Here is a 27,443-nt window from a genome sequence, read left to right as displayed (position 1 = left end):
TTCCCAGGATGGCAGGACTGACATATGAGAAACTGGATCAACTGGGCCTTTATACATTGGAGTTTAGAAGAATGAGAGATGATCTCATAGAAACATACAAGATTCTGACGGGACGGGACAGGTTAGATGCGGTAGATTGTTCCCGATGTTGGGGAAGTCCAGAACCAGGGGACACAGTCTAAGGATACGGGGTAGGCCATTTAGGACTGAGATGAGGAGAAATTTCCTCACTCAGAGTTGTTAACCTGTGGAATTCCCTACCGCAGAGTGTTGTTGATGCCAGTTCATTGAATATATTCAGGAGGGAGTTAGATATGGCCCTTACGGCTGAAGGGATCAAGGGGTATGGAGAGAAAGCAGGAAAGGGTTACTGAGGGAATGATCAGCCATGATCTTATCGAATGGTGGTGCAGGCTCGAAGGGCCGAATGGCCTACTCCTGCACCTATTTTCTATGTTTCTGCAGCCTCTCTAAGGCCTTCACTTCCCTCAAAGTGCGATGCCCAGAATTGGATACAGTATCCAATTGAGGCCGAACCAGTGTTTTATACAGGCTCATAATAATTTCCTACCTTTTACTTTATACCTCTATGGGATCCTGAAGCCCAGGATCCCATCAGCTTTTTAAAACGCTTTCATAGAATCATAGAAGTTTACAGCACGGAAGGAGGCCATTTTGACCCATCGTGTCCACACCAGCCAACAACAGGCTATCCAGCCTAAAATTTGCGGGCAAATGAGGGCTCTTCTGGGATTTGAACCCCGTACCCCTCACAAATTTCAAACATCAACACCGAAGCGTGAATCATACCTCTCGACTAACCGCTATAATGTTTCAACCTGCTCTGCCAGCTTCAATGATTTGTGCACATACATCCCCAGGTCTCTCTGTTCACACCCCATTTAGGATTGTACCATTTAGTTTATATTTCCTCTCCTTATTCTTTCTACAAAAATGTATCACTTCACACTTTTCTGCGTTAAATTTCACCTGCCATGCTCCCGCCCATTCCAGCAGCCTGTCTATGTCCTCTTGAACTCTATCACTCTCCCCCTCACTGTTCACTATACTTCTAAGTTTTTTGTCATCTGCAAATTTTGAAATTGCATCCTGTATACCCAAGTCCAAGTCATTAATATATATCAAGAAAAGCAGTGGTCCTAGAACCAAGCCCTGGGGAACACCACTGTATACCTTCCTCCAGTCCGAAAAACAACTGTTCACCACTACTCTCTGTTTCCTGTCACTTAGCCAATTCTGTATCCATCTGCAACTGTCCCTTTTATTCCATGGGCTTCAACTTTACTGGCAAGCCTATTATGTGGCACTTTGTCGAACGCCTTTTGGAAATCCATGTACACTACGTCAACCGCATTGCCCTCATCAACCGTCTGTTACCTCATCATAAAACTTGATCAAGTCGGTTAAACACGATTTGTCTTTTACAAATCCGTGCTGGCTTTCATTAATTAATCCACACTTGTTCAAGTCACTGTTAATTTTGTCCCTGATTATTGTTTCTAAAAGCTTCTCCACCACCAAGGTTAAATTGATCGGCCTATAGTTGCTGGACTTATCTTTAAACCCTCTGCGCCATTCCATCCCCCCTCCCCCCAATGGTCAATCTGCTTTGTGGCATGAAACTGCTTTTAGGCATTTCAAGTGCATCAATATTGAATCTGAGGTCCCTGTTCTCAGTACTCCTAGAAACTGTTCCCAAGCCCCAAGAACCCATGCCAATACTCCCAGATCATGGTATCCCCCTTCCCATTGCCTCCAGAATCTGCCTTCCTTCCCTCCTCCCAAAAAACTAGCAGAGTCCAGGATTTCCTCCTCACATCATTCCACAACTTCTAACTTTGACAGGAAGAATTATGGTCACTGTGTCTGAAACAGGAAAGTGTCACTCAGCAATGCCAAAATTCTTTCAGTTGATGAGCACATTTGTTTTTGAACCTACAAATGGTGGCTTTAAAAAAAAATCTAATTACCAGTAATTTCTTATTTTAAGTGCGTTTCCCAATATGCACATGCTCCTCTTTAAACCCTTTACCAAACCAGATTCATGTTACCCCTCCATACAGTAAGTGTCGTAACAAGATGAAACTCCTTGATGCCAAATAACACTGATCAGAACAAGTCTTTGTTTAGATTCTATATGAAACAAGTAAAGCATTTAATACAGTGGACTGAACATCTGAAACAATTGATGCCAACAGGATCTGATCTCATCGAACCAACAGTTAGCTTTTCCCCTGTAATCTGGTCTGGATGCATACCAATGTACTGTACTACAGATAGAATCAGAATGGTTACAGCCAGGAAGGAGGCCATTTGACCTGTCGAGCCCGTGCCGGCTCTCTGCAAGAGCACCTCAGTTCGTCTCACTCCCCCGCCCTTTCCCCGTAGCCCTGCAAATTTTCCTCTTTCAGGTACTTATCCAACTCCCTTTTGAAATCCGTGATCAAGTCTGTCTCCACCACCCTTTCAGGCAGTGATTCCAGATCCTAACCACTCGCTACGTAAAAAAGGTTTTTCTTACGTCGCCTTTGGTTCTTTTGCCAATCACCTTAAATCTGTGTCCTCTGGTTCTCGACCCTTCTGTCAGTGGGAACAATTTCTCTATCCAGACCCCTCATGATTTTGAACACCTCTATCAAATCTCCTCTCAATCTTCTCTGCTCGAAGGAGAACAACCCCAGCTTCTCCAGTCTATCCATGCAACTGAAGTCCCTCATTCCTGGAATCATTCTTGTAAATCTTTACTGCACCCTCTCTAAGGCCTTCACATCCTTCTTAAAGTGCGGTGCCTAGAATTGAACACAATACTCCAGTTGAGGCCAAACCCGAGTTTTATACAGATTGATCATAATTTCGGCACTTATGTACTCTATACCTCTATTCATGAAGCCCAGGATCCCCTAAGCTTATTTCGCCACTTTCTCAACCTCCTGTGCCACCTTCAGCGATTTGTGCACATATTTCCCGAGGTCTCTCTCCCCCTTTAGGATTGTACTCTGTAGTTTATATTTCCTCTCCTCATTCTTCGTACCAAAATGTGTCACTCCACACTTTTCTGCGTTAAATTTCATCTGCCACTTGTCCGCCCATGCAGATTCACATGAGTGACCTGTCTGTAAGGAAAAGGCTGAGAGTGGAACAGAGAACCTAACAATATAAAAGCCAACCTTTGTCACTAACTTTCAACCTAGTTTTTATGCACCATTTTCACTAAAAGCTTGGGGGAACATTGGATAGATCCCACTTCAGCAAGATAGAAAGAACTGTGTGTTGGGGCCTAAAATAAGAGTAGAGAAATTAGGTTCCAAGCATCTCCACTCAAACTTGCGTGCCCTACGCTCGGCATGTTTCTTTGGTGAGAGAAAGATGCACGCCATCTTGAGAGTCAAAAAAAATAACTTTTCTGACTGCCGCCACCAGCAGGTATTTCATTCAAACAATTGACTCCAGAACACATACAAAAGTGATACCAATAGCCACGTGTGGTGACTGTCAAATGCTGTTTAAGTCAGGGTTATCCTTAGATGTCATGTTATTCTTAGATGTCATGTTATTAGTTATTAGATACATGCTAGTTATTTCTAGCAGTTGGTGAGCGTTTACCCAAAACATACCTCTTTTACTTGACTGAATTTTTCTTATATATTTTGTGAAGTGAAGAGCTGAAAGAATAAAAACCACTCTTCCATTATACAGCTGTGGAAGCGATTTTGAGGGTGGCATCCTTCTTAAAAGAACAATTTTTAAGCTAAGAAACTCAGTAGAAAGAAAACCCAGAATCTACAGGCAAAAATACTCCATTACTGACAGAGTACTCCCTATTTAAAAACATCTTTCTAGGCTCTTTGGCCATGACTTTTACATATTATCTTACGGTGTCTGATGCTTCTGCTTTGCAGATACCACCAACTCTGCCACAGTACCATCTACTGTGCTCTTGGCTAGCACCCATGCTTCAGCCCGATGTCTGGCTGCTCTCAAACCTGGGCTCATACCCTGCAGCCTGCTTCCAATCTGCTTCTCCCCTTTAGTACTTCCACAATCCCATCCCGATCGCGCAATTATGCCAAGAACGTTCCACCCCACTTTGCCCATTGCGCAGCCAATCCTACAGCCCACAGTTCCCAGAATTCCGCCAGAACTTCAACCACTCGAGTTTTCTCAAGTTTCACAGTCTAAGCAGTTGGCCTGACCATGGTCAAACAAAATATGGCAGGTAACTGTTTATATTGCTCTTCAGGCCATAATGCACCCCAAAGGTATGTAGAAAAGCAACTTAAAGAGGTGGCTCTTCATTCCTCTGGAAACTTTTGCACTCCTTCTTTATTTATGAGCTATTTTTACATTCAGCATGTAAATGTTGAAGTTTCTTAGACACATTTTATAAACTGCTTTCTTTAATAACTTTTGAGCTGTCTGAAGTACAAATATAGAAAAGGATTCTTTGTCTAGTGGGGAAAACTTCAGAGAAGGAAGTGGAGAGAATGTGCACATTGTCAGATATTTCACAAGTTTCAAAGTCTGTTTGTTCAAGCACCCATGGAAGGCACACCTTCAAGGAGGGAACTACATAGTTACATATATTTTAAAAGAGTGGGTGTTCTTGGTTATGCAATGCCAACTGCAATACAAACACGGTGTTACAATCTTTCGTTTAGGCAGCTATCTAACCCACAGACTGCTACAAAGCCAAATCCTCTCATCACACCAGCTCCATTCTGAACTGCAGAATTTCTGGGCGACCTTTAAATATACTGTTCTAAACCATGCATTAGTGAATAGATTCCAATTGTATCATAGGGAACCAAACAGTTTTACAGCACAGAATGATGCCATTCAACTTATCATGTCTCTGCTCAGTGGAGCAATTCAAATCTAATCCTGCATCTTTCTCTGCTCCAAATGTTTTCCTTTCAAAGTGGACTTCTCTCTGCTTTAGTGCTCCCATGGCAAATCATTTCATGTTCCAACAACTGTGAGAGGGGGGAAGTGGAAGAGAAGAGGGAAGGGTCACTACTGATCCAGACAGTGGACAGTTGGAAAAAGCTGCATCTACCAAGAGACGATGCAATTCCACATTCTGTTGTCCTTTCTACCTTCATTCAGTTCTCCTTGCATGGTGAGGCAGCTTAAAAAAAAATGCCAAGCAACTAAAGAAGACAAGAAGAAATAGTAGAATTCTTATTCGGACGCTGAGAATTTTGAAAGCGCGGTAGGGACATCCCTACAACAGGCTGAAGTTATTAAACTGCAAAAGTCCTACTTGAAGCTTGGTAAGCTTCAACAGACGTAGGACAACGGCACAAAACTCCCTACATATTGGCAATCTTAATCAGGCTACAAGGATGCCTGGTGTGAAAAATAGCAACATCACACTGGTGTAAAAAAGGCAAGTATAACCTAAATGATAAAGATCCTTAGAGGGACTGAGACACTTATGAATGAGGATATATAAATCTTTAAAAAGGTAAGAGTACAGGCAAAAAGGACATACAAAGTCAAATATAATTCTGGGTTTTATTAGCAGGTCCATTTAATATAAAAGTAAGGATGTGGTGTGGAATTTGTACAAAGCATTGGTTAGAACATGGCTTGGAAATATTACTTTCAGTTCTGAGCACCCCATTATGTGTGAGAGAGAGAGAGAAAAGAGAAAAGAGAGAAAGAAAGCAGAAATAAATGAAAGGGCTTGCATTTCTCTAGCGCCTTTATGACCTCAGGATGTCACAAGTGCTTTACAGCCAATTAAGTACTTTTGAAGTATAGTCACTGTTGTAATGCAGGGAAACACGACAGCAAATTTGCACACAGTAAGCTCCCTAAATAGCAATGAGATAAATTAACAGAACATTTGTTTTTAAATGTTGATTGAGGGATAAATATTGGCCAGGATACCAGGAAGAGCCCCCCTGTTCTTCTTCAGATAGTGCCATGGGAACTTTTACATCCACCAGAGAGCAGATGGGGCTTATTCAGTTGAACTTATTTAAAATACAGCACGACCAAAAGTGCAGCACTCCCTTCGTACTGCACTGAAGTCAAAGGTACGGTACAGCAAATGATACCAGGAATAATAGGTTATAGTTTGGAAAAAGACTGAAAAATTGGGGTTTCCCCTTACCCAAACACAGAAAGTTAAGGAGATCTAACGGAGGTTTTCAAAATTGACAAAGATTTTGAGTGGCAAAGAATGTTTCCACTGGTTGGAAAATCGGTAACAAGAGGGGTATTGGCCAAGGAAGAAGAGGGAATTTCGGGGATTTTTTTCCCCACATAGAGGGTAATTGGGATATTGAATGCTTCATTCCAAGTGGCTATGGAGACATATGTATCTAAAATGGAATTGGAAAGGTATTTGAGAAATATACAAGGATACAGGTGAAGAGTAGGAAGATGGGATTAGGGAAAGTAGCTCTAGTTGAAAAGCCAGCACAGGTGCAATAGGCCAATGATTTAGTAGGTGTTACTCAGAGGCCGGGACCGAGACATACTTACGTGGACAGAATACAGGAACTAAGCATCCATCAGTATAATAGCTGATCTGGGAGTGCAGACACTAGCCAAAGTGGAAATATGTTTCCGTTTACAGTACAGTGAAAAACACAAATCTTAAAAAAAAAAGGGGCACTGATGGGAAGGTCAGTAATAAATTGTTTCAAAAGTGCTTAAGGACAGTGTAAGCAGTTTCCATATGCATGATGAAAAAGGGATAGTAAAACTCCAGAGTCAGGCACCAACTTGTTTTCAAAACAGTGATGAGACACCCAGAGGGGTCTTAAACCATTCTGGCATGGAGTATAACAGGATACTTTATCATGGGAGTTATTATCATGGGAATTGTTTCGCATGCGGAAATTCTCATCGACACAACGCATTTAAAATTTACCAGTTGGGAGAAGAGTGCTGTTCATATTTTAAACATGTATGCACAGAGCTCTCCCCTGGAGTGGAGAGTTGGGATTCACAGCTAGGTAGCACAAACTAGTAGCTACCGGATAGTGACCTCAATTGCAATGAATTGTAACTTGATTGGAGTTTCACCACCTCCTCCCCCAACCCCTCCTTTTATTTTCTAACCACATAAAGATGGAGATTCTCACTGGGGTTGCTTGGGACACAGGCACTGGTAACATAGAAACAGACATAGAAACATAGAAAATAGGTGCAGGAGTAGGCCATTCGGTCCTTCGAGCCTCCTGTATCTCCCCCAAAAGATCCTTCTTCACGTGTGACGCTGACGGAAAGTGCTGGCAGAATATTTGGCAGCAGTCGTCAGTGAACACCAACCATGCACTGGCCAACAGGATCCAATGGCCAGCAATCAAGAACAGGAACCATGATCTGGGGCAATCACAACAACCCTGCTGCTTCCTGAACAGACATCACCTAATTCAGCACAACACAGGGGTCAATGGAAATTTTCTATTCTATACTCATATGGTATTGTGCAAGAAGTTAGTGTAGAATCAGAGAAATTTACGACACTGAAGGAGGCCATTTGACCCATCGTGTCTGTGCCAGCCGAAACATAGCTATTCAGCCTAACACCACTTTCCAGCTCCCGGTCAAGTGCATATCCATTTTTTGTCCAAGTTTATTGTTAAATAGTAACACTTTGCCACTTTAACAGATTAAATTGTGGAAATAAAGAAGTGATGCGAACCAATTTTAAAATTATTTAAAAAAAAAAAAAAAATAAAACTTGGATAAATTGATACGTGAATTAGAATTAGTTAGACCTCCTGCCCCAAACCTTTATAAAACTTGACAAGTATAATCTCAATGGCATGTGTTACAAATAATTGGATTGTGTCATTGTTAAAGTTTTGAAGTGACAGCTATATATTGGAAATCAAGAGGTCCACCCAATACAGAAGCCAAACTTTTACATTTTACCCTTTATGGAAAAAGAAATTAAACAGTGCACTGATACTCTGTCAGTTGTTATTTTCAGATATGAATAATAGTCGACCCCTTGGTGATGGACAATTAAGGTTTAATTGACACATATGGGACCATTGGGAGAAGTTATCGAGGAGAAAAAGTTTTTAAAAACTAGTCATGTAGAATTGCTTCATTTTGCACCTTTTTAAGATCATCTGGTCTATCGAGCCTGTCCCACACAACTGCGATTCTTTGTGCATACACTCCACCCCAGCCAAAACAATGTGATCTCCTGGGAGAGGCAAAAAAAGATAAACAGATTTAACACACCCAGGCCAATTTGGGGGAAAAAGTATGGGAAATTCCTCTCCAACCCGGACTGGGAGCTGGAAAGTGGGATTAGGCTGGATAGCTCTGTTGCGATGTTGTTCAGCCATTTTTTGTTATTGTACCTCTCTCCCTGTAACTATCTTCTTGTCCGTTCAGGAAATGAGGTCCAACAACCAAATCTGCAATTCATCTCAATTTACAGTCTGAAACAATAAAGCAAATAATTTCACAAAGCTACATATGGGGGTGAGGAGCTGGGTGTCAAGAGCCTTAGTTGGGAAAGACTGGGGGCTTATAGGAATTGGTTCTTAACAACCACATGCTGTATCCATCACAATATATGAATTGCCATGCACTTTGTAAGAACAAGTTAGAAGTGAGGGATGTGACATAGAAACATAGAAAATAGGTGCAGGAGTAGGCTATTCGGCCCTTCTAGCCTGCACCGCCATTCAATGAGTTCATGGCTGAACATGCAACTTCAGTACCCCATTCCTGCTTTCGCGCCATACCCCTTGATCCCCCTAGTAGTAAGGACTTCATCTAACTCCCTTTTGAATATATTTAGTGAATTGGCCTCAACAACTTTCTGTGGTAGAGAATTCCACAGGTTCACCACTCTCTGGGTGAAGAAGTTTCTCCTCATCTCGGTCCTAAATGGCTTACCCCTTATCCTTAGACTGTGACCCCTGGTTCTGGACTTCCCCAACATTGGGAATATTCTTCCTGCATCTAACCTGTCTAAATCCGTCAGAATTTTAAACGTTTCTATGAGGTCCCCTCTCATTCTTCTGAACTCCAATGAATACAAGCCCAGTTGATCCAGTCTTTCTTGATAGGTCAGTCCCACCATCCCGGGAATCAGTCTGGTGAACCTTCGCTGCACTCCCTCAATAGCAAGAATGTCCTTCCTCAAGTTAGGAGACCAAAACTGTACACAATACTCCAGGTGTGGCCTCACCAAGGCCCTGTACAACTGTAGCAGCACCTCTCTGCCCCTGTACTCAAATCCCCTTGCTATGAAGGCCAACATGCCATTTGCCTTCTTAACCGCCTGCTGTACCTGCATGCCAACCTTCAATGACTGATGTACCATGACACCCAGGTCTCGTTGCACCTCCCCTTTTCCTAATCTGTCACCATTCAGATAATAGTCTGTCTCTCTGTTTTTACCACCAAAGTGGATAACCTCACATTTATCCACATTATACTTCATCTGCCATGCATTTGCCCACTCACCTAACCTATCCAAGTCACTCTGCAGCCTCATAGCATCCTCCTCGCAGCTCACACTGCCACCCAACTTAGTGGCATCCGCAAATTTGGAGATACTACATTTAATCCCCTCGTCTAAATCATTAATGTACAGTGTAAACAGCTGGGGCCCCAGCACAGAACCTTGCGGTACCCCACTAGTCACTGCCTGCCATTCTGAAAAGTACCCATTTACTCCTACTCTTTGCTTCCTGTCTGACAATCAGTTCTCAATCCACGTCAGCACACTACCCCCAATCCCATGTGCTTTAACTTTGCACATTAATCTCTTGTGTGGGACCTTGTCAAAAGCCTTCTGAAAGTCCAAATATACCACATCAACTGGTTCTCCCTTGTCCACTCTACTGGAAACATCCTCAAAAAATTCCAGAAGATTTGTCAAGCATGATTTCCCTTTCACAAATCCATGCTGACTTGGACCTATCATGTCACCTCTTTCCAAATGCGCTGCTATGATATCCTTAATAATTGATTCCATCATTTTACCCACTACTGAGGTCAGGCTGACCGGTCTATAATTCCCTGTTTTCTCTCTCCCTCCTTTTTTAAAAAGTGGGGTTACATTGGCTACCCTCCACTCGATAGGAACTGATCCAGAGTCGATGGAATGTTGGAAAATGACTGTCAATGCATCCGCTATTTCCAAGGCCACCTCCTTAAGTACTCTGGGATGCAGTCCATCAGGCCCTGGGGATTTATCAGCCTTCAATCCCATCAATTTCTCCAACACAATTTCCCGACTAATAAAGATTTCCCTCAGTTCCTCCTCCTTACAAGACCCTCTGACCCCTTTTATATCTGGAAGGTTGTTTGTGTCCTCCTTAGTGAATACCGAACCAAAGTACTTGTTCAATTGTTCCCAGTTATGACTTCCCCTGATTCTGACTGCAGGACCTACGTTTGTCTGTACTAACCTTTTTCTCTTTACATATCTATAGAAACTTTTGCAATCCGTCTTAATGTTCCCTGCAAACTTCTTCTCGTACTCCATTTTACCCTGCCCTAATCAAACCCTTTGTCCTCCACTGCTGAGTTCTAAATTTCTCCCAGTCCCCAGGTTCGCTGCTATTTCTGGCCAATTTGTATGCCACTTCCTTGGCTTTAATACTATCCCTGATTTCCCTTGATAGCCACGGTTGAGCCACCTTCCCTTTTTTATTTTTACGCCAGACAGGAATGTACAATTGTTGTAGTTCATCCATGCGGTCTCTAAATGTCTGCCATTGCCCATCCACAGTCAACCCCTTAAGTATCATTCGCCAATCTATCCTAGCCAATTCACGCCTCATACCTTCAAAGTTAGCCTTCTTTAAGTTCTGGACCATGGTCTCTGAATTAACTGTTTCATTCCCCATCCTAATGCAGAATTCCACCATATTATGGTCACTCTTCCCCAAGGGGCCTCGCACAACGAGATTGCTAATTAATCCTCTCATTACACAACACCCAGTCTAAGATGACCTCCCCCCTAGTTGGTTCCTCGACATATTGGTCTAGAAAACCATCCCTTATGCACTCCAGGAAATCCTCCTCCACCGTATTGCTTCCAGTTTGGCTAGCCCAATCTATGTGCATATTAAAGTCACCCATTATAACTGCTGCACCTTTATTGCATGCACTTCTAATTTCCTGTTTGATGCCCTCCCCAACATCACTACTACTGTTTGGAGGTCTGTACACAACTCCCACTAACGCTTTTTGCCCTTTGGTGTTCTGCAGCTCTACCCATATAGATTCCGCATCATCCAAGCTAATGTCTTTCCTAACTATTGCATTAATCTCCTCTTTAACCAGCAATGCTACCCCATCTTCTTTTCCTTTTATTCTATCCTTCCTGAATGTTGAATACCCCTGGATGTTGAGTTCCCAGCCCTGATCATTCTGGAGCCACATCTCCGTAATCCCAATCACATCATATTTGTTAACATCTATTTGCACAGTTAATTCATCCACCTTATTACGGATACTCCTTGCATTAAGACACAAAGCCTTCAGGGGCTTGTTTTTTTAACACCCTTTGTCCTTTTAGAATTTTTCTGTACAGTGGCCCTTTTTGTTCTTTTTCTTGGGTTTCTCTGCCCTCCACTTTTACTATTCTCCTTTCTGTCTTTTGCTTTTGTCTCCTTTTTGTTTCCCTGTCTCCCTGCATTGGTTCCCATCCCCCTGCCATATTAGTTTAACTCCTCCCCAACAGCACTAGCAAACACTCCCCCGAGGACATTGGTTCCGGTCCTGCCCAGGTGCAGACCGTCCGGTTTGTACTGGTCCCACCTCCCCCAGAACCGGTTCCAATGCCCCAGGAATTTGAATCCCTCCCTGCTGCACCACTGCTCAAGCCACGTATTCATCTGCGCTATCCTGAGATTCCTACTCTGACTAGCACGTGGCACTGGTAGCAATCCCGAGATTACTACTTTTGAGGTCCTATTTTTTAATTTAGCTCCTAACTCCTTAAATTCGTTTTGTAGGACCTCGTCCCTTTTTTTGCCTATGTCGTTGGTACCAATGTGCACCACGACAACTGGCTGTTCTCCCTCCCTTTTTAGAATGTCCTGCACCCGCTCCGAGACATCCTTGACCCTTGCACCAGGGAGGCAACATACCATCCTGGAGTCTCGGTTGCGGCCGCAGAAACGCCTATCTATTCCCCTCACAATTGAATCCCCTATCACTATCGCTCTCCCACTCTTTTTCCTGCCCTCCTGTGCAGCAGAGCCAGCCACGGTGCCATGAACTTGGCTGCTGCTGCCTTCCCCTGATGAGTCATCCCCCTCAACAGCACTCAAAGCAGTGTATCTGTTTTGCAGGGGGATGACCACAGGGGACCCCTGCACTACCTTCCTTACACTACTCTTCCTGCTGGTCTTCCATTCCCTAGCTGGCTGTGGATCCTTCTCCTGTGGTAAGACCAACTTGCTACATGTGCTACTCACGTCGTTCTCAGCATCGTGGATGCTCCAGAGTGAATCCACCCTCAGCTCCAACTCCGCAACAATTTTCTAAAATTTACATACTTGGAGATAGAGGCCAAACTGCTACTTCTAACTTCTCCCAACAAGAGAGGCAGATCAAAAATCAGGGCATGTGATCACCTTGACCCGTTTTCCTTATGCTACTGATAAATTGTCACAGTAGTCTGTTTATATGCAACTATTATAGCACACGGCCTATCTAAGTTTGGGACCATTGATTTGTTTCTTTTATTTTTAACGGTCATTCAGTTTCCTTCCCATCAAAGTTTTTTCTCATCTCTCCTTTTTCCCCCTCATCATAGAATGGTTACAGCACGTAGGCGGCCATTCAGCCCGTCGAGCCCATGCCGGCTCTCTGCAAGAGCACTTCAGCTGGTCCCGCTCCCCCGCCCTTTTCCCTGTAGCCCTGCAAATTTTTTCCTTCAAGCCGTGATCGAGTCTGCCTCCACCACCCCCTCAGGCAGTGATTCCAGATCCGCACCACTCGCTGTGTAAAAAGGTTTTTTCTTACGTCGCCTTTGGTTCTTTTGCCAATCACCTTAAATCTGTGCCCTCTGGTTCTCAACCCTTCCGCCCATGGGAAAGTTCTCTATCTACTCTGACTAGGCTCATGATTTTGAACACCTCTATAAAATCTCCTGCCAATCTTCTCTGTTCCAAGGAGAACAAGTCCAGTTTCTCCAGTTTATCAATGTAACTGAAGTCCTTCATCCCTGGAATCATTCTCATAAATCTTTTCTGCACTCTCTCATTCTTCACATCCTTCCTAAAGTGCAGTGACCAGAATTGGACACAATACTCTAGTTGAGGCCGAACCAGTGTTTCATCATAATTTCCGCGCTTTTGTACTCTATACCTCTATTTATGAAGCCCAGGATCTCATAAGCTTTTTTTAAAAACTGATTTCTCAACCGACCCTGCCACCTTCAACGATTTGTGCACATATACCCTAGGTCTCTCTGCTCATGCACGTACTTTATGATTGTACTCTTTAGTTTAGATTTCCTCTCCTCATTCTTTCTACCAAAATGCATCACTTCGCACTTTTCTGCATTAAATTTCATCCACACATTCCACCAGCCTGTTTATGTCCTCTTGAAGTCTATCACTATCCTCCTACCTGTTCACTTTACTTCCAAGTTTTGCGTCATCTGCAAAGAAAAGCAGGGGTCCGAGAACCAACCCCCGTGGAACACCACTGTATACCTTCCTCCAGTCCGAAAAACAACCGTTCACCACCACTCTGTTTCCTGTCACTTCGCCAATTTTGTATCGATGCTGCCACTGTCCCTTTTATTCCATGGGCTTCAACTGTGCTCGAAAGCCTATTATGTGGCACTTTGTCGAACATCATTTGGAAATCCATGTACATCAAATCAACCGCATTGACAGATTCAAAGTACTCATTTAGCACCTCAGCCATTTCCTCTGCCTCCATACATAGCTCTCCTTTTTGGTCCAAATCAGCCCGATTCATCCTCTTTACTATTTATATGCCTATAGAAGACTTTTGGCTTACCTTTTATGTTAGCTGCTATTCTATTCTCATACCCTCTCTTTGCCCCTCTTATTTTCTTATTCACTTCTCCTTTGAACTTTCTATATTTAGCCTGTTTCTCAGATGTATTCTCGACCTAACATCTGTCATACACGCTCTTTTTCTGCTTCATCTTATTCTATCTCTTTCGTCATCGAGGGAATTCTGACTTTAGCTACCCTACCTTTTCCCCTCGACTGTACCCAAACTATTTCCTCTTTAAAGGCAGTCATTGTTCCATTACAGTTTTGTCTGCCAATCTTTGATTCCAATTTACCCGGGCCAAATCCGTTCTCATCGTGCTGAAATTGGCCTTTCTCCAATTAAGTATTGCTCCCTCGCCTTTTCCATAGCAAATCTAAACCTTATGATACTATGTTCCCTTGTTATCCATGTCTCCTGACTGTTATCCAGTTTCTGCCACTCATGCACTTTTTCCCAATTGCTAAAACCTCGTTCTTCTGTTACCCATTTGACATCCTTCTCGACCTCTGCAGCCTTTGACACGGTTGACCACACTCTAGTCTTCTCCAACGCCTCTCCACCATCGTCCAGCTGGGTGGGACTGCACTCACCCGGTTCCATTCTTATCTATCTAATCGTAGTCAGAAAATCACCTGCAACGGCTTCTCTTCCCACTCCCGCATCGTTACCTCTGGTGTCCCCCAAGGATCTATCCTTAGCCCCCTCCGAATACACATCTATATGCTGCCCTCTTGGTGACCCCTTCACGTTCTCTAAATTGTCAGACTGCTTGTCGGACATCCATACTGAATGAGTTTAAATTTTCTTCAATGAAACATTGGGAACACCAAAACCATTGTCTTTGGTCCCCGCCACAAACTTCGTTCCCTAGCCACCGACTCCATACCTCTCCCTAGCATTTGTCTGAGACAGAACCAGACTGTTCGCAATCTTGGCGTCATATTTGACCCTGAAATGAGTTTCCAATCACATATCCCTAAATCCGCCTATTTCCACCTCCGCAACATTGCCCATTCTGCCCCAGCCTCACTTCATCTGCTGCTGAAACCCTCATCCATGCCTTTGATATCTCTAGACTTGACTATTCCAACGCACTCCTGGCTGGCCTCCCACATTCGACCATAAATAAACTTAAGCTCATCCAAAACTCGGCTGCCCGTGTCCTAATGCTGTGTCTGTTTGCAGGACAAAGGAAAAGAGGAAGCTGTCCTTGTGTTTTTTATTCTTGGGTTATGTTGACCAGTGGATTAATGTGAATGGAATATGATTGGGTAGAATCCTTTTAATGGAATATGATTTAAGAGAAAATTAAACTGTGACAGAAACTTGAACTTTGCTTGATACAATTGGTGAATACTGAAAGTAAGAAAGAACCATAGTTAGAGAGAAAAAAATAAACACAAAATTAGAAAAAATGACCAATGTCTTAGATGTCACAGCAAAAAAATAGTAATTGTAAACATACGTAGATTAACAGAATATTAAAAGTGGAGTGTCCATAATATGTCGGAATCGATGATTTATCAAAGAGGTCTCCAATTAAACCCCCAGAACCTGCCTATGGCCCCTTCGAACAGTCAGATACCAGGATCCTCCAGTCTGTGGTATCATAATACAGTTTGTGACATACAGATGCCATGACAGTTTTCCATTGCCCTGTTGGCTCCAGGACCTGCCGCCTGCCCTGTGCCACATCCTATATTTCATACCTTTAGAAGAATGGACAGTTAAGCAAGAGTGTTTGATTCCCAACAAAAAGCATTTTGTTGTGACAGTTATGACCGACATACACCTTTGCCACATGATGAATGCTTTCAGACTACCTGGGAAATAAACACCCTACACACCTATTCTGGAGTACTTTTCAAATGGGATTCCATGCACCTTATGCATACTTTTTCAATGTTTTTAGCTGGCCAAGTTACCAGGTATGCATCCCTTTAGCATCATCCAGGCTTTTGGCATCTGTAACTGGAGAATTTGATGGTGTTGCTACATCAATTTCTAAATATTTTTAACGGTCTCTCTGCTTCCAAGACGTACTGTGATGCTTGAAGAATTAATTCATAATACCCTCATGTGACAGGCATGCAATTTAAAATTGTGAAACTAGCTATTTGCAGAGGACATAGGATATCCAAAACAGAAACAGGCCATTCAGGTTCCACATTCTCACCACTCTTTGGGTAAAGAAGTTTCTTCTGAATTCCCAATTGGGTTTCTTGGTGACTATCTTATATTGATGGCCTCTAGTTTTGCTCTTCCCCACGAGTAGAAACATTCTCTCTGTATCCACTCTATCAAAACCTTTCATCATTTTAAAAAGACCTCTATTAGGTCACTCAGTGCCTCTATATCCTTTTTATAATATGGCGGCCAGAAGTGGTGTACGCAGTACTCCAAAGCATGGTCTAACCAAGTTCGAAACAAGTTTAGCATAACTTCCCTACTTTTCAATTCAATCTCTCTAGAAATAAACCCTGGTGCTTGGTTTGCATTTTTAATGACTTTGTTAACCTGCGTCACTACTTTTAGTAATTTGTGTATTTGTACTCGGAGATCCCTTTGCTCTTCTACTCCATTTAGATTTGTATTTTCCAAGTAATATGTGACCTCCGTATTTTTCTTACCAAAATGTAATACAGGTACCTCATTTATCTGTGTTGAGTTTAATTTGCCAATTATATGCTGTTCTGCAAGTTTATTAATGTCTTGTAATTTGTTGCAGTCCTCCTTAGTATTGACTAACGTCGCTGCCACCCCCCTTCAGTGATACAAAGTGAGGTTACTTTATTGAACTAAGTCTAAAGGGAGCAAGCTTGTTTTTGGATATTGGTTAAGTCAAGCATCAGAACACAATTTTCCTCAAAAATCAGGTTGCCATGTTTCTCAATGACCAGATACTGGTTTGGCAATAGATTGCATGTGTTCACAATTTTGATAAATTTTCCTCATCAGTTACTTTTCCACCAAAAGGTTCAAATTAACATTGTAGCCTTGCCACTTCTGAACCAGTCACAATCCATCACCTTGGAGAACTTGGGTCCTCAGTGAGGCCAACCACTGGAAATTGGTGTTCAAGAACATTTCTGCTTTGTCCTGTAAACAAGGGTGTCTGCCAAAAATTCTCAAACATCTGGATGTTCTTTTGTTAAACTTACTATATCTCTCATGTGCATGGTAAATATGATGCAACATAAAAACCATGGAGCAAGTTGGACTTCTGTTGCAGTGCACAAAGTTTACAGTGAAAGTCGCCTGCCACTTGATTCACAAACATTAGAATCGTGGCCTCTAGTGAAAATAGTCATTATAGTACTCAAGCTAAACACTGTTACACATCTTCCACAAAGATTAAATGTCAGTTCCTAATACTTAAGAGATTTCTTCAGCCATAAAAAGATACAACTTGCTTTTACCAACATCATTTTCATATTTGTATGCAAGCAAGTGCTCACACCAACATAACAACAACTTGTATTTATATAGCACCTTTAACATAGTGAAACATCCCAAGGCGCTTCACAGGAGTATTATTTGACACCGAGCCACATAAGGAGAAATTAGGGCAGGTGACCAAAAGATTGGTCAAAGAGGTAGGTTTTAAGGAGCATCTTGAAGGAGAGAGAGAGAGAGGTAGAGCGGTTTAGACAGGGAGTTCCAGAGCTTAGGGCCTAGGCAACAGAAGGCACGACCACCAATGGTTGAGTGATTAAAATCGAGATGCTCAAGAGACCAGAATTGGAGGAGTGCAGCTATCTAGGAGAGTTGTAGGGCTGGAGGAGGTTACAGAGATAGGAAGGGGCGAAGCCATGGAGGGATTTGAAAACAAGGATGAGAATTTTGAAATCGAGATGTTGCTTAACCGGGAGCCAATGTAGGTCAGCAAGCACAGAGGTGATGGGTGAGTGGGACTTGGTGCGAGTTAAGACACGGGCAGCCGAGTTTTGGATCACCTCTAGTTTACACAGGGTAGAATGTGGGCATAAATCATCCACTGGCTCCAGTTAGCCCTTTTCAACCATCTTGCAGGCACTTTCAGGACACCTTTCTGAAAATGTTCATTGTGGACAGTAACCATATTATAGGAACATTGGAACAGGCATAGGCCATTCAATTAAATTGTGGCCGATCTGCACCTCAGCTTAATTTTCCCACCTTTGCTCCATATCCTTTACCGTTACCTAACAAAAATCTGTCAATCTCAGTCTTCAAAATTTCAATTGACCCACAGCCTTTTGGAGAGTTCCAGATTTCCACTACTCTTTGAAGGAAAAAGTGCTTCCTGATTTCACTCCTGAATGGCCTAGCTCTAATTTTAAAATGTTGCCCTCTTGGTCTGGATTCCCCTACCAGAGGAAATGGGTTTGCTGTATCTAACCTATTGAATCCTTTAATTTTAAACTCCTCAATCAGATCAACTCCCAATCTTCTACACGCAAGGGAATACAATCTTGCATAATTTAACCCTCTAAGCCCAAGTATCATTTTAGTGAATCTCCGCTGAACCCCCTTCAAGGTCAATATATCCTTCCTGAGGTACGGTGCATTAATGCAAAATGATCATGTGGAAATTTCTAATAATTGAAGATTGCTTCTAAAATAAACCCCCTCAACTTAGTGTTCTGTATTATTATTGCTTATATGTGGCCTGCAAGCCTCTACAATATGAAACGAAATACTCCATTAAGACAAAAAGTTTGGACACTCCTACATCAGGAATGCTGCTGCAGATTCTCTGCACTGGACAGACAGCTTATTACATAAACAAATAATAAAGTGCTATGGAATACTTGTACAAAGTCTACTTTGAGACTTTTTCAGTTTATAACTTTTTTTTCCTCCTGGTTTTACACTCAACTGCTCTTCAAATGCAACTTATTAAAATTTATTTAAAAACTTGAAACTTAACCCCTGAATTATTTTTCTAAGAATATATTTAAAATCCATACCCTCTCTTTGCAAGTCTACGACCCAATCCACCAAATTATCTGTTGTTCCTTCCACTGCCACTAGAATTTTTTTCTTGATTCTTCCTGTGTGGTATTCACTGGCATCTACTTTGTGCTTCAGTACGAGGCCTGCTGTACAATAGGCTGGGCACTGCCCATCTGAGCCACTTGCCTTTTAGCAGGACCTATCATAAAGGCCTGAAACACAGTGTCCTCAAGCAAGTACTCTCTCTCCCCACTGAAGGAGCAGTGCTGTGAGCCAAAGTCATTTGTTCCAATTCCCAACTACACATACTTGCTTTTCAACGAAAAGTGGCTTAAAGGGAAATGTGCATTAGCTGCATAAATCATCTGGATATGTATTATTCATATTTTACTTTGGTCCATCCATTCTGCTGCACTGGAGCAAGTTCCAATTTAAGGCTGAATTCTGTAAATTTTATTGAAATGGCTCTGCAGACTTGGGTAGTTTCATCCAATCTCACTGGGCCCTTTATTGGTTTCCCCGAAACGTCTCGTGAAACCATTCAAATCACCTCAGTTTCCACACTATTGCACAATTCTCAAGGGAATACCGCAGAGATTCTATTCCACACTTTGTATCTCCTTCTGGGAGGAGGGCAAGTGCTCTTGGTAGAAGGATTTGTATGCAGGTCTTCACAACAACACTGAGGTGACCAGTAGTATCTCAACACCCTGCTGCAGGTTCATCCTGCACCAATAGTAGAATCCATTTTCCACATCGAGGTGCAGTGGGCACAGTTAGAAGTGTGCTTTTCTGTTGACATGCACCTTAAGATCATTTCTCAGGCAGGTCTGTAGCGTCAGCTCACACTACACTGTTTACAGCCTCTCTAGAACAGACTGAGCAGTAAAGGAGGTCCAAACTTGAAGGCCTCTATGAGCTGCGGCAACTATTTTCAGTGCCTGAAAAAAATATTTCCAACACAAAAACAGTATACCATGAGGGTGATGGTGAAGGTGAACTAGGCCCATTTTTGCGGAACAAAAACTACGCTTCCTGATCGGGAAACATCTTGATTTTTAGGTATGGCTATCAGGATTATTCAACCCGACAAAAATCAGTCGTATTAATCACCGTAGAAATGAAACTTCTATGACCTTTCATGCAATTTATCAGAAAGGAGGAATCTTGTTTTTGTTGAGTAGTTACTTGGCATCATAAAATTGTATACCATGCGTCAAAAACTCGGTAAATCCCAAATCTGCCCAAGACTTCAACATTGCTCCTCCATCTGGGAAGGCCCACTAGTACTTCCCTTACATTCCTGGACAAGATATTTAATTTTAAAATGGTCTGATTAGAGACCACAGCTGAGAGAAGCATTGCCTACCCCTTTCTCAACTCTCTATTACAGGGTCACTGCTCTCATGAACATTCCTCCCGTTCTTCCTATGCGCCAAATGCAATAACAGGCATACTTTTTACTCTTGCATCCTACCTAATTTGAAAATCATCATAGGCAGTCCCTCGAAATCGAGTGGGACCTGCTTCCACTCTTTAAAAAAAAAAAGTGAGTTCTCAGGTGGCTGCACAGTCCAATATAGGAATTACAGTCGCTGTCACAGATGGGACAGTGGTTGAAGGAAAGGGTGGGTGGGGAGCCTGAGTTACTGCACGTTCCTTCCACTGCCTGCGCTTGGTATCTGCATACTCTCGGCAATGAGACTCAAGGTGCTTAGCGCCTTCCCAGATGCTCTTCCTCCACTTAGGGCGGTCTTCGGCCAGGTGCCGGTGGAAATGTTACACTTTATCAAGGAGGCTTTAAGGCGCCCTTGAAACATTTCCTCTGCCCACCTGGGGCTCGCTTGCCGCGTAGGAGTTCCGAGTAGATCACTTGCTTCGGGAGTCTCGTGTCGGGCATGCGGACGATGTGGCCCGCCCAACGGAGCTGGTCGAGTGTGGTCAGTGCTTTGATGCTGGCCTGAGCGAGAACTAACATTGATGCATCTATCCTTCCAGTGGATTTGCAGGATCTTGCAGAGGCAGCGCTGGCAGTACTTCTCCAGCGCTTTGAGGTGCTTGCTGTACATAGTCCACATCTCTAAGCCATGTAGCAGGGCAGGTATCACTACTGCCCTGTAGACATAAGCTTGGTGCCAAGACTCAAAGCATCATCATCTGCTCACAATCATCCTTCTCAAGGCTCCAAAACAGTCTCCCTCTGTTTTCTTCATTCAATTTACAGGTCTTTAATACTCGCTAGGGTTCACCAAATCACTACTTCCTGATTTACCTGGTGCCCGCCCACCCCCCCATCCCATACCTCCAACACTCATTTGAAACTTGCTGCTCTTTACAACAGGCAAGAAGATCTGTTTGGTTTCAGTTAATGAGAAATGAGATATTTGATCTTTCATCACTATTAGAGAGTGAGTGAGATATCCCAAGTGGTGGCACATGTTCTTCAGTTTCCTATTTAGCTGTGCTGTTATACAGGTTGGGAGCTTAATAAAAGACTGTGATGTTCATTACTCATCTAAAGCTTTCTGTCATGGATTCATGACTCAAAATTACTGAAGAGAACAGATGGCATAAAGTTAAGTGACGTCCTGTAATCTATCTCCTGTTCCTTTTTTGCTTCTGAGTAACAGATCATAACTTAACTTTAACTAGTCGGTTATCCTGAGCGAAATAGCCCGTCGGAGGTGACATCCCATACTATTTCTGGATCCCACTCCAAAGGAGAATGGGTTCATCATTCACCCCATGCCCTATCAGATGTTTTGCACATATAGTCGCATTTCATTTCATAGGAAGCACAGACTTGTCCCTGGAAGCTGACTTGTGTGTAGAATAATAGAGCAGGAGGAAGTAATCTGAAATATTAACATTGCCGAAGGGCCAAGATCCAAATTAAAACCAACTCTTAAATATGCAGTTTAATCAGATATCAGGAAGTACACCCTTTTTATTTAACCAATAAGGAATAGTGTTACGATGGCGCAATACACGTTCAATGCATCTCTTTCCTGCTCTTTCTCCAGCAGTATTTCTGCTGCTCTGCAGCTGCTAGCAGGCTGATATGTCGCAAGTGCATGTGTTCAGCTGGCAACACTGCCAGAGGTTACAACTTTCACAAATGTGTCAATCAGGAGCCACCAACTGCACTGAAACCAGCATCAGCAGTGCTGTACACCAGAAAGAGGTGAAATTTAACTCTCCTCTTCCCCCAATGGAGACATGAAACAGCAGAGTTCAGATCTCTCACAGCGTATCAGTCTACAGTACTGTTACCATACTTCATTGGTAACAACATGCTCCAAGGACAAATCTAACTTAAGCCAAAACTCTTCAACGTTGTGCGATACTCGTAATTTATCACCAACTGCTCCCTCTGCATCCACTGTAACCACCAGCGACTTAACTACATGGCTCAAAATTCTCAGTCCACATACAGCTTAAGTTTAGGCAGACAATGTTTACAATTGTACACAAGACCCATATCCTGCTCCCTCAACCCTATACCACTGACCACCCAACTTCCCTTCCTAGCTCCCGTGTTAGCGGATTTTGCTAACGGTTCTGTCTCTTCAGGTGCTGTCCCCCTCTCCTTTCGATCTGCCATCATCACCGCCTCCCTAAAAAAAAATGTGACCCTCGATCCTTGTAAACAACTGCCCCATCTCCAACCTTCCTTCTCTCCAAAGTCCTTTGGCGTGTCGTGGCCTCCCAAATCCGTGCCTATCTTCGAGGTGGAAAGGACACACCCTTCATAAACTTGAGGTCATCCAGAACTCTGCTGCCCGTGTCCTGAATCGCATCAAGACCCGTTCACCCATCACCCCTGTGCTCGCTGACCTACATTGGCTCCCAGTCGAGCAACGCCGCAATTTTAAAATTCTCATCCTTGTTTTCAAATCCCTCCATGGCCTCGCACCTCTCTATCTCTGTAACCTCCTCCAGCTCCACAACTCTCCAATACAGCTGTGCTTCTCCAATTCTGGCCTCTTGAGCATCCCCGATTTTAGTTGCTCCACAATTGGTGGTCGTGCCTTCAGTTGCCTGGGCCCCAAGATCTGAAATTCCCTCCTTAAACCTCTCTGCCTCTCTTTCGTCCTTTGAGACATTCTTTAAAACCTACCTCTGCGACCAAGCGTTTGGTCATCTGTCCAAACATCTCCTAATGTGGCTCAGTGTCAAATTTTGTTTGATAATGCTCCTGTGAACCGCCTAAGGACGTTTTACTATGTTAAGGCACTATATAAATACAAGTTGTTGTTGTACTGCTGGGTGTTTTCCCGACAGTTCAAACAGGCTTAAATCCTAGCATCAATGCTGAACTAGAAGAGCTTTTTGGAAGGAACAGACAGAAAAACTGGGAGATATATACGTTAGAGGCACTGAAAATACTTGTTTCCAGAACAATTACTTGAAGCGTGCTGAATTGTAGAGGTAACTCAAGAATTTGCCTATTAAAGAGTCAGTAACTGCACTTGCACTGAATACTGCTAGAGATTACAACTAGTGTTGAAGTGCCAAAACAGACCTACTTAGTATATCATAAATCTAAAATCTATGCATATGATTATAGGAGCTGTGTTCAACATACTCAAGAGGGTAAATTGAAGTCTATTAGCTTTTCATTTATTGTTACTTTAATTTATACAACTAGAATAGCTGGGATTGCTTCATATCCTGCGGGATCCTGAAAACAATACAGCAGACATATTAATAGAACCAAGTGCATCAACAGTATCCCATGGTTACTTCCTGACAATATGCAAGTGATTGAGAGCTCACTCAAGATACATGTGCAATCAAGGTCTCCTTTTTAGGCCTGTTCTAATCAAAAATACCAAAGCAAAGATTTTTTAATACTTTCTTTATAACCTTGTTCTATTTCTTAAAACTTTCAACAACCTCGTCAAGTCTATCGGCAATTTTATGTCAGTTTCTCCCCCCAAAGTCCATTTGAAGCACCGTAAAAAAAAACTGCGTTACATTAAAGGCACATTGCAAGTTGTTGAATGTACAATCTTGAATTAGAAAGATGTTGTACGACATGCAAGATTCAGCAATGTCAGCATCTCCCACCATGGCATGGAAACGGTTAGATTATCACCCAAAATTAAACATTTTTGAGTGTTTAAGAGGAAGGTGTTCCAGTTGGTGCACCTTATCAAAAATCTCAGATTGTTTTCTGGAGGGTTGATTAACTTTGGATATGTAGTTCTGTTCTGGTGCGTCGTCAGGAACCCTCTGCACTACAGCAACAGCCACTATACCAACATCTAGCTATACAGAACTGTTTTACTTCCTCTGGAATGTCATTGTGTAACCTTTGGTTACAACGATTCACTGATAACATAACATATAAAACACTAACCATAGATTGCCAACCCATTGATATTTAAATCTGTAATGAGGCCAAAGGCCACTCTCCCTCTCCAATTATCAGAATACCAACTCCTCACTCGTTTACAAGCACATTTTAAATCTCTGACGCTCACAACAAAAAGCTGATACGACATTCCAACAGATGCAAATTGACTCAGATCGATCCACACAGATTGAATTACCAAGATTGGCACAGGAAACGAAAAGTGGATTTTGGGGAGGGGGGGGGGTGTGGGGGAGAGAAAGGGGGCGATTGTTCAGCTATGCGTTTTGCTCAACACTTCATTGAATTTTTATGATTCTATGAATCATATAAGCACAAGAGGCCATTCGTGCCAGCTCTTTGAAAGAGCGATCCAATTAGTTCCACTCCCTTGCTCTTTTCCCAGAACCCTGCACATTTTCCCCCAAGAAGTAGTTATCCAATTCCCTTTTGAAAGTTACTATTGAATCTGCTTCCACCACCCTTTCAGGCAGTCCGTTCCAGATCATAACAACTCTTTTTTTTTGCTCATCCACTTCTGGTTCTTTTGCCAATGATCTAAAATCTGTGTTCTCTGGTTACTGACCGACCTGACCAACTTCCTACAGTCACCTGCCCACACATATATATATATATATATATATAAAAACACTATTTATGTGACATTTCATAGAATGAATGCAGCACAGGAGGCCATTCGTCCCACAGTGCCTGTGCCGGCCCTTTGGCTAAAATCAGACCCACTCCCCCTTCTCTTCCTTCCCCCCCCCCCCATATGTTTCCTTGTCAAGTATTGATCCAAATCCCCTTTTGAAGGCGACGACTGAATCGGCTTCTTACGAAGGAAACTGCAGCTTTGCAAGGCTGCTCTCAATGTTAAAAAAATAGCAGCGCCAAGCGGGGAGCGGCGAGGGGCAGGCCAGGCAAGGCCCGGGTGTTTGACAGGAGGAGCAGGCGGGCCCGGAGTGACCGCCATCTTAAGATGCCGCCCGCCTCCTCACCCTGTGGTGATCGGGGAGTGGACAATAACAAGAGGTGCAGGCACGAAGCGCGGCCTAGAGAGAAAGGGGGGGTATCGATTTACCTGTAACTCCGCCCTGTCCACTTCCCACTGGGTCCGCTCCACCTCGAAGCGGGCCCACTCGTGCTGCAGGAAGTGCAGGATCCCCGGGATGTTGTACTGCGGCCTCTGCGCTTCGCCCTCGGCCCCCGGCGGCTGCTGCTGCTGCTGCTGCTGGAGGAGGCTCCTGCCGCCGATCCCCGGGCCTCCGCCTCCCCCGCCCGGGCTCAGCCCCGAGTTATTGCCGAAGAACACCCCGACTCCCGGGTGCTCATCCATGGCTGGGCCCCAAAACCCTTCTTCGTCCGTCGCCTCGGCCTCCACGCCGACGGCTGCCGCCCGCGGCGACGGTGACCCCGCCGAGCCGCCGCCGTCAGCCCCGCCGCTCCGGTACTGCAGCTCAGCCGCTTCCCCTCCCCTCACACCGCTTGGCTGCGCGCTGCGGGCCGGGCCGGGCCGTTAGAATTTAAACCACGGTCTGCGTTCCATGGAAGCGGCCGGCTCCGGAAGGCGATCGATGCTGCGGCCGTGCTGTGCCGTGCCGTGCTTCACCCCCTCAGCCGGGCCGCTGCTGCTGCTACCGCCGCTCGGCTCTCCCCTCCCCCACACACACACACACACGCCCACCCACCCACCGACCGTTCGTTCGTGCGCACGCGCGCGCCACACCCCGCCCCCTGTCCCACCCCGCGCGCGCCACACCCCGCCCCCCTGTCCCTCCAGACCCCGCCCTCTGTCCCACCCCGCGCGCCACACCCCGCCCCCTGTCTCTCCAGACCCCGCCCTCTGTCCCACCCCGCGCGCCACACCCCGCCCCTCCAGACCCCGCCCTCTGTCACACCCCGCTCCCCTGTCCCTCCAGACCCCGCCCTCTGTCCCACCCCGCGCGCCGCACCCCGCCCCTCCAGACCCCGCCCTCTGTCCCACCCCGCGCGCCGCACCCCGCCCCTCCAGACCCCGCCCTCTGTCCCACCCCGCGCGCCGCACCCCGCCTCCTGTCCGTCCAGACCCCACCTCCTGTCCCACCCCGCCCCCCTGTCCCTCCAGACCCCGCCCCCTGTCCCATCCCGCGCATCACACCCCGCCCCCTGTCCAGACCCCGCCTCTTTCCCCTCCCCGCGCGCTAATCGCCGCACGTCAGACTCCTCCTCCTCCTCCTTTCCTCCCGCACGCGCTCCACCTTTTAAAAGAAATTAATGTCCCTCTCTCACTGCCCCACCCAACGTCACGCACGCAAGCCGCGCCCCGTCAGCTGTCAGCATCAGGTGCCACCCTCCCGCGCCCCGCCCCCCGCCCCGTCCCTCTCTCGGTCCTTCAACAATCTCGCGCCTGCGCAACAGCGAGCCTTGCCCCCCCCCCGCCGGGCCGCGCGTTACGCGCCTGCGCACTTCGGTACCCCACCTCCGGCTGTCCCCGTACCGCTCTGATGTCATGATCGCCGGCCCCGCCCACAACTGTCAACATACGGGTGGAGGAGGCGCGTGCGTGCGCAGATCCGCTGGACGCGCAGGCCGCCCCACCGTCACCGGGATAGAGCGGTTTCTGGTGACGTCTCACTGGCCCCTGGCCCGCCCGCCATGTTGTGTGTAAAAAGGGACAATACTGCCTTGCTCACAGCCCAAACCTCCAAATATCGGAACAGCATTGGAAATCTGACATTTTAAACAAGCCCCTCTGTCCTCGGCCTCCTACATCAGCATCATCATAGGCAATCTCTCGGAACCGAGGAAGACTTGCTTCCACTCTTAAAGTGAGTTCTCAGGTGGCTGAACAGTCCAATACGGGAATTACAGTCTCTGTCACAGGTGGGACAGATAGTCGTTGAGGGTAAGGGAGGGTGGGACTGGTTTGCCGCACGATCCTTCTGCTGCCTGCGCTTGGTTTCTGCATGCTCTCGGCGACGAGCCATAGAAACATAGAAAATAGGTGCAGGAGTAGGCCATTCGGCCCTTCGAGCCTGCACCACCATTCAATAAGATCATGGCTGATCATTCCCTGAGTACCCCTTTCCTGCTTTCTCTTCATACTCCTTGATCCCTTTAGCCATAAGGAACATCTAACTCCCTTTTGAATATATCTAAT

The 27,443-nt window shown here is 44.7% G+C and overlaps 1 protein-coding gene across 1 annotated transcript in view; it reads right to left on the bottom strand.

Annotated features, from left to right (window-relative positions):
* The window catches only part of LOC139256029 (striatin-like), a 63,747-nt gene extending 37,787 nt beyond the window's left edge, over nt 1-25,960 (bottom strand). The window contains exon 1 of the mRNA XM_070874111.1: nt 25,386-25,960. Coding sequence (XP_070730212.1) covers nt 25,386-25,640 — 255 coding nt within the window. The 5' untranslated portion in view covers nt 25,641-25,960. The remainder of the gene's footprint in view (nt 1-25,385) is intronic.
* Nucleotides 25,961-27,443: the final 1,483 nt, after the last annotated feature.

Source organism: Pristiophorus japonicus, unplaced genomic scaffold (genome assembly GCF_044704955.1).
Source record: "Pristiophorus japonicus isolate sPriJap1 unplaced genomic scaffold, sPriJap1.hap1 HAP1_SCAFFOLD_679, whole genome shotgun sequence".
Taxonomy (NCBI): Eukaryota; Metazoa; Chordata; class Chondrichthyes; family Pristiophoridae; genus Pristiophorus; species Pristiophorus japonicus.
This window is presented reverse-complemented; position numbering and strand designations above follow the sequence as displayed.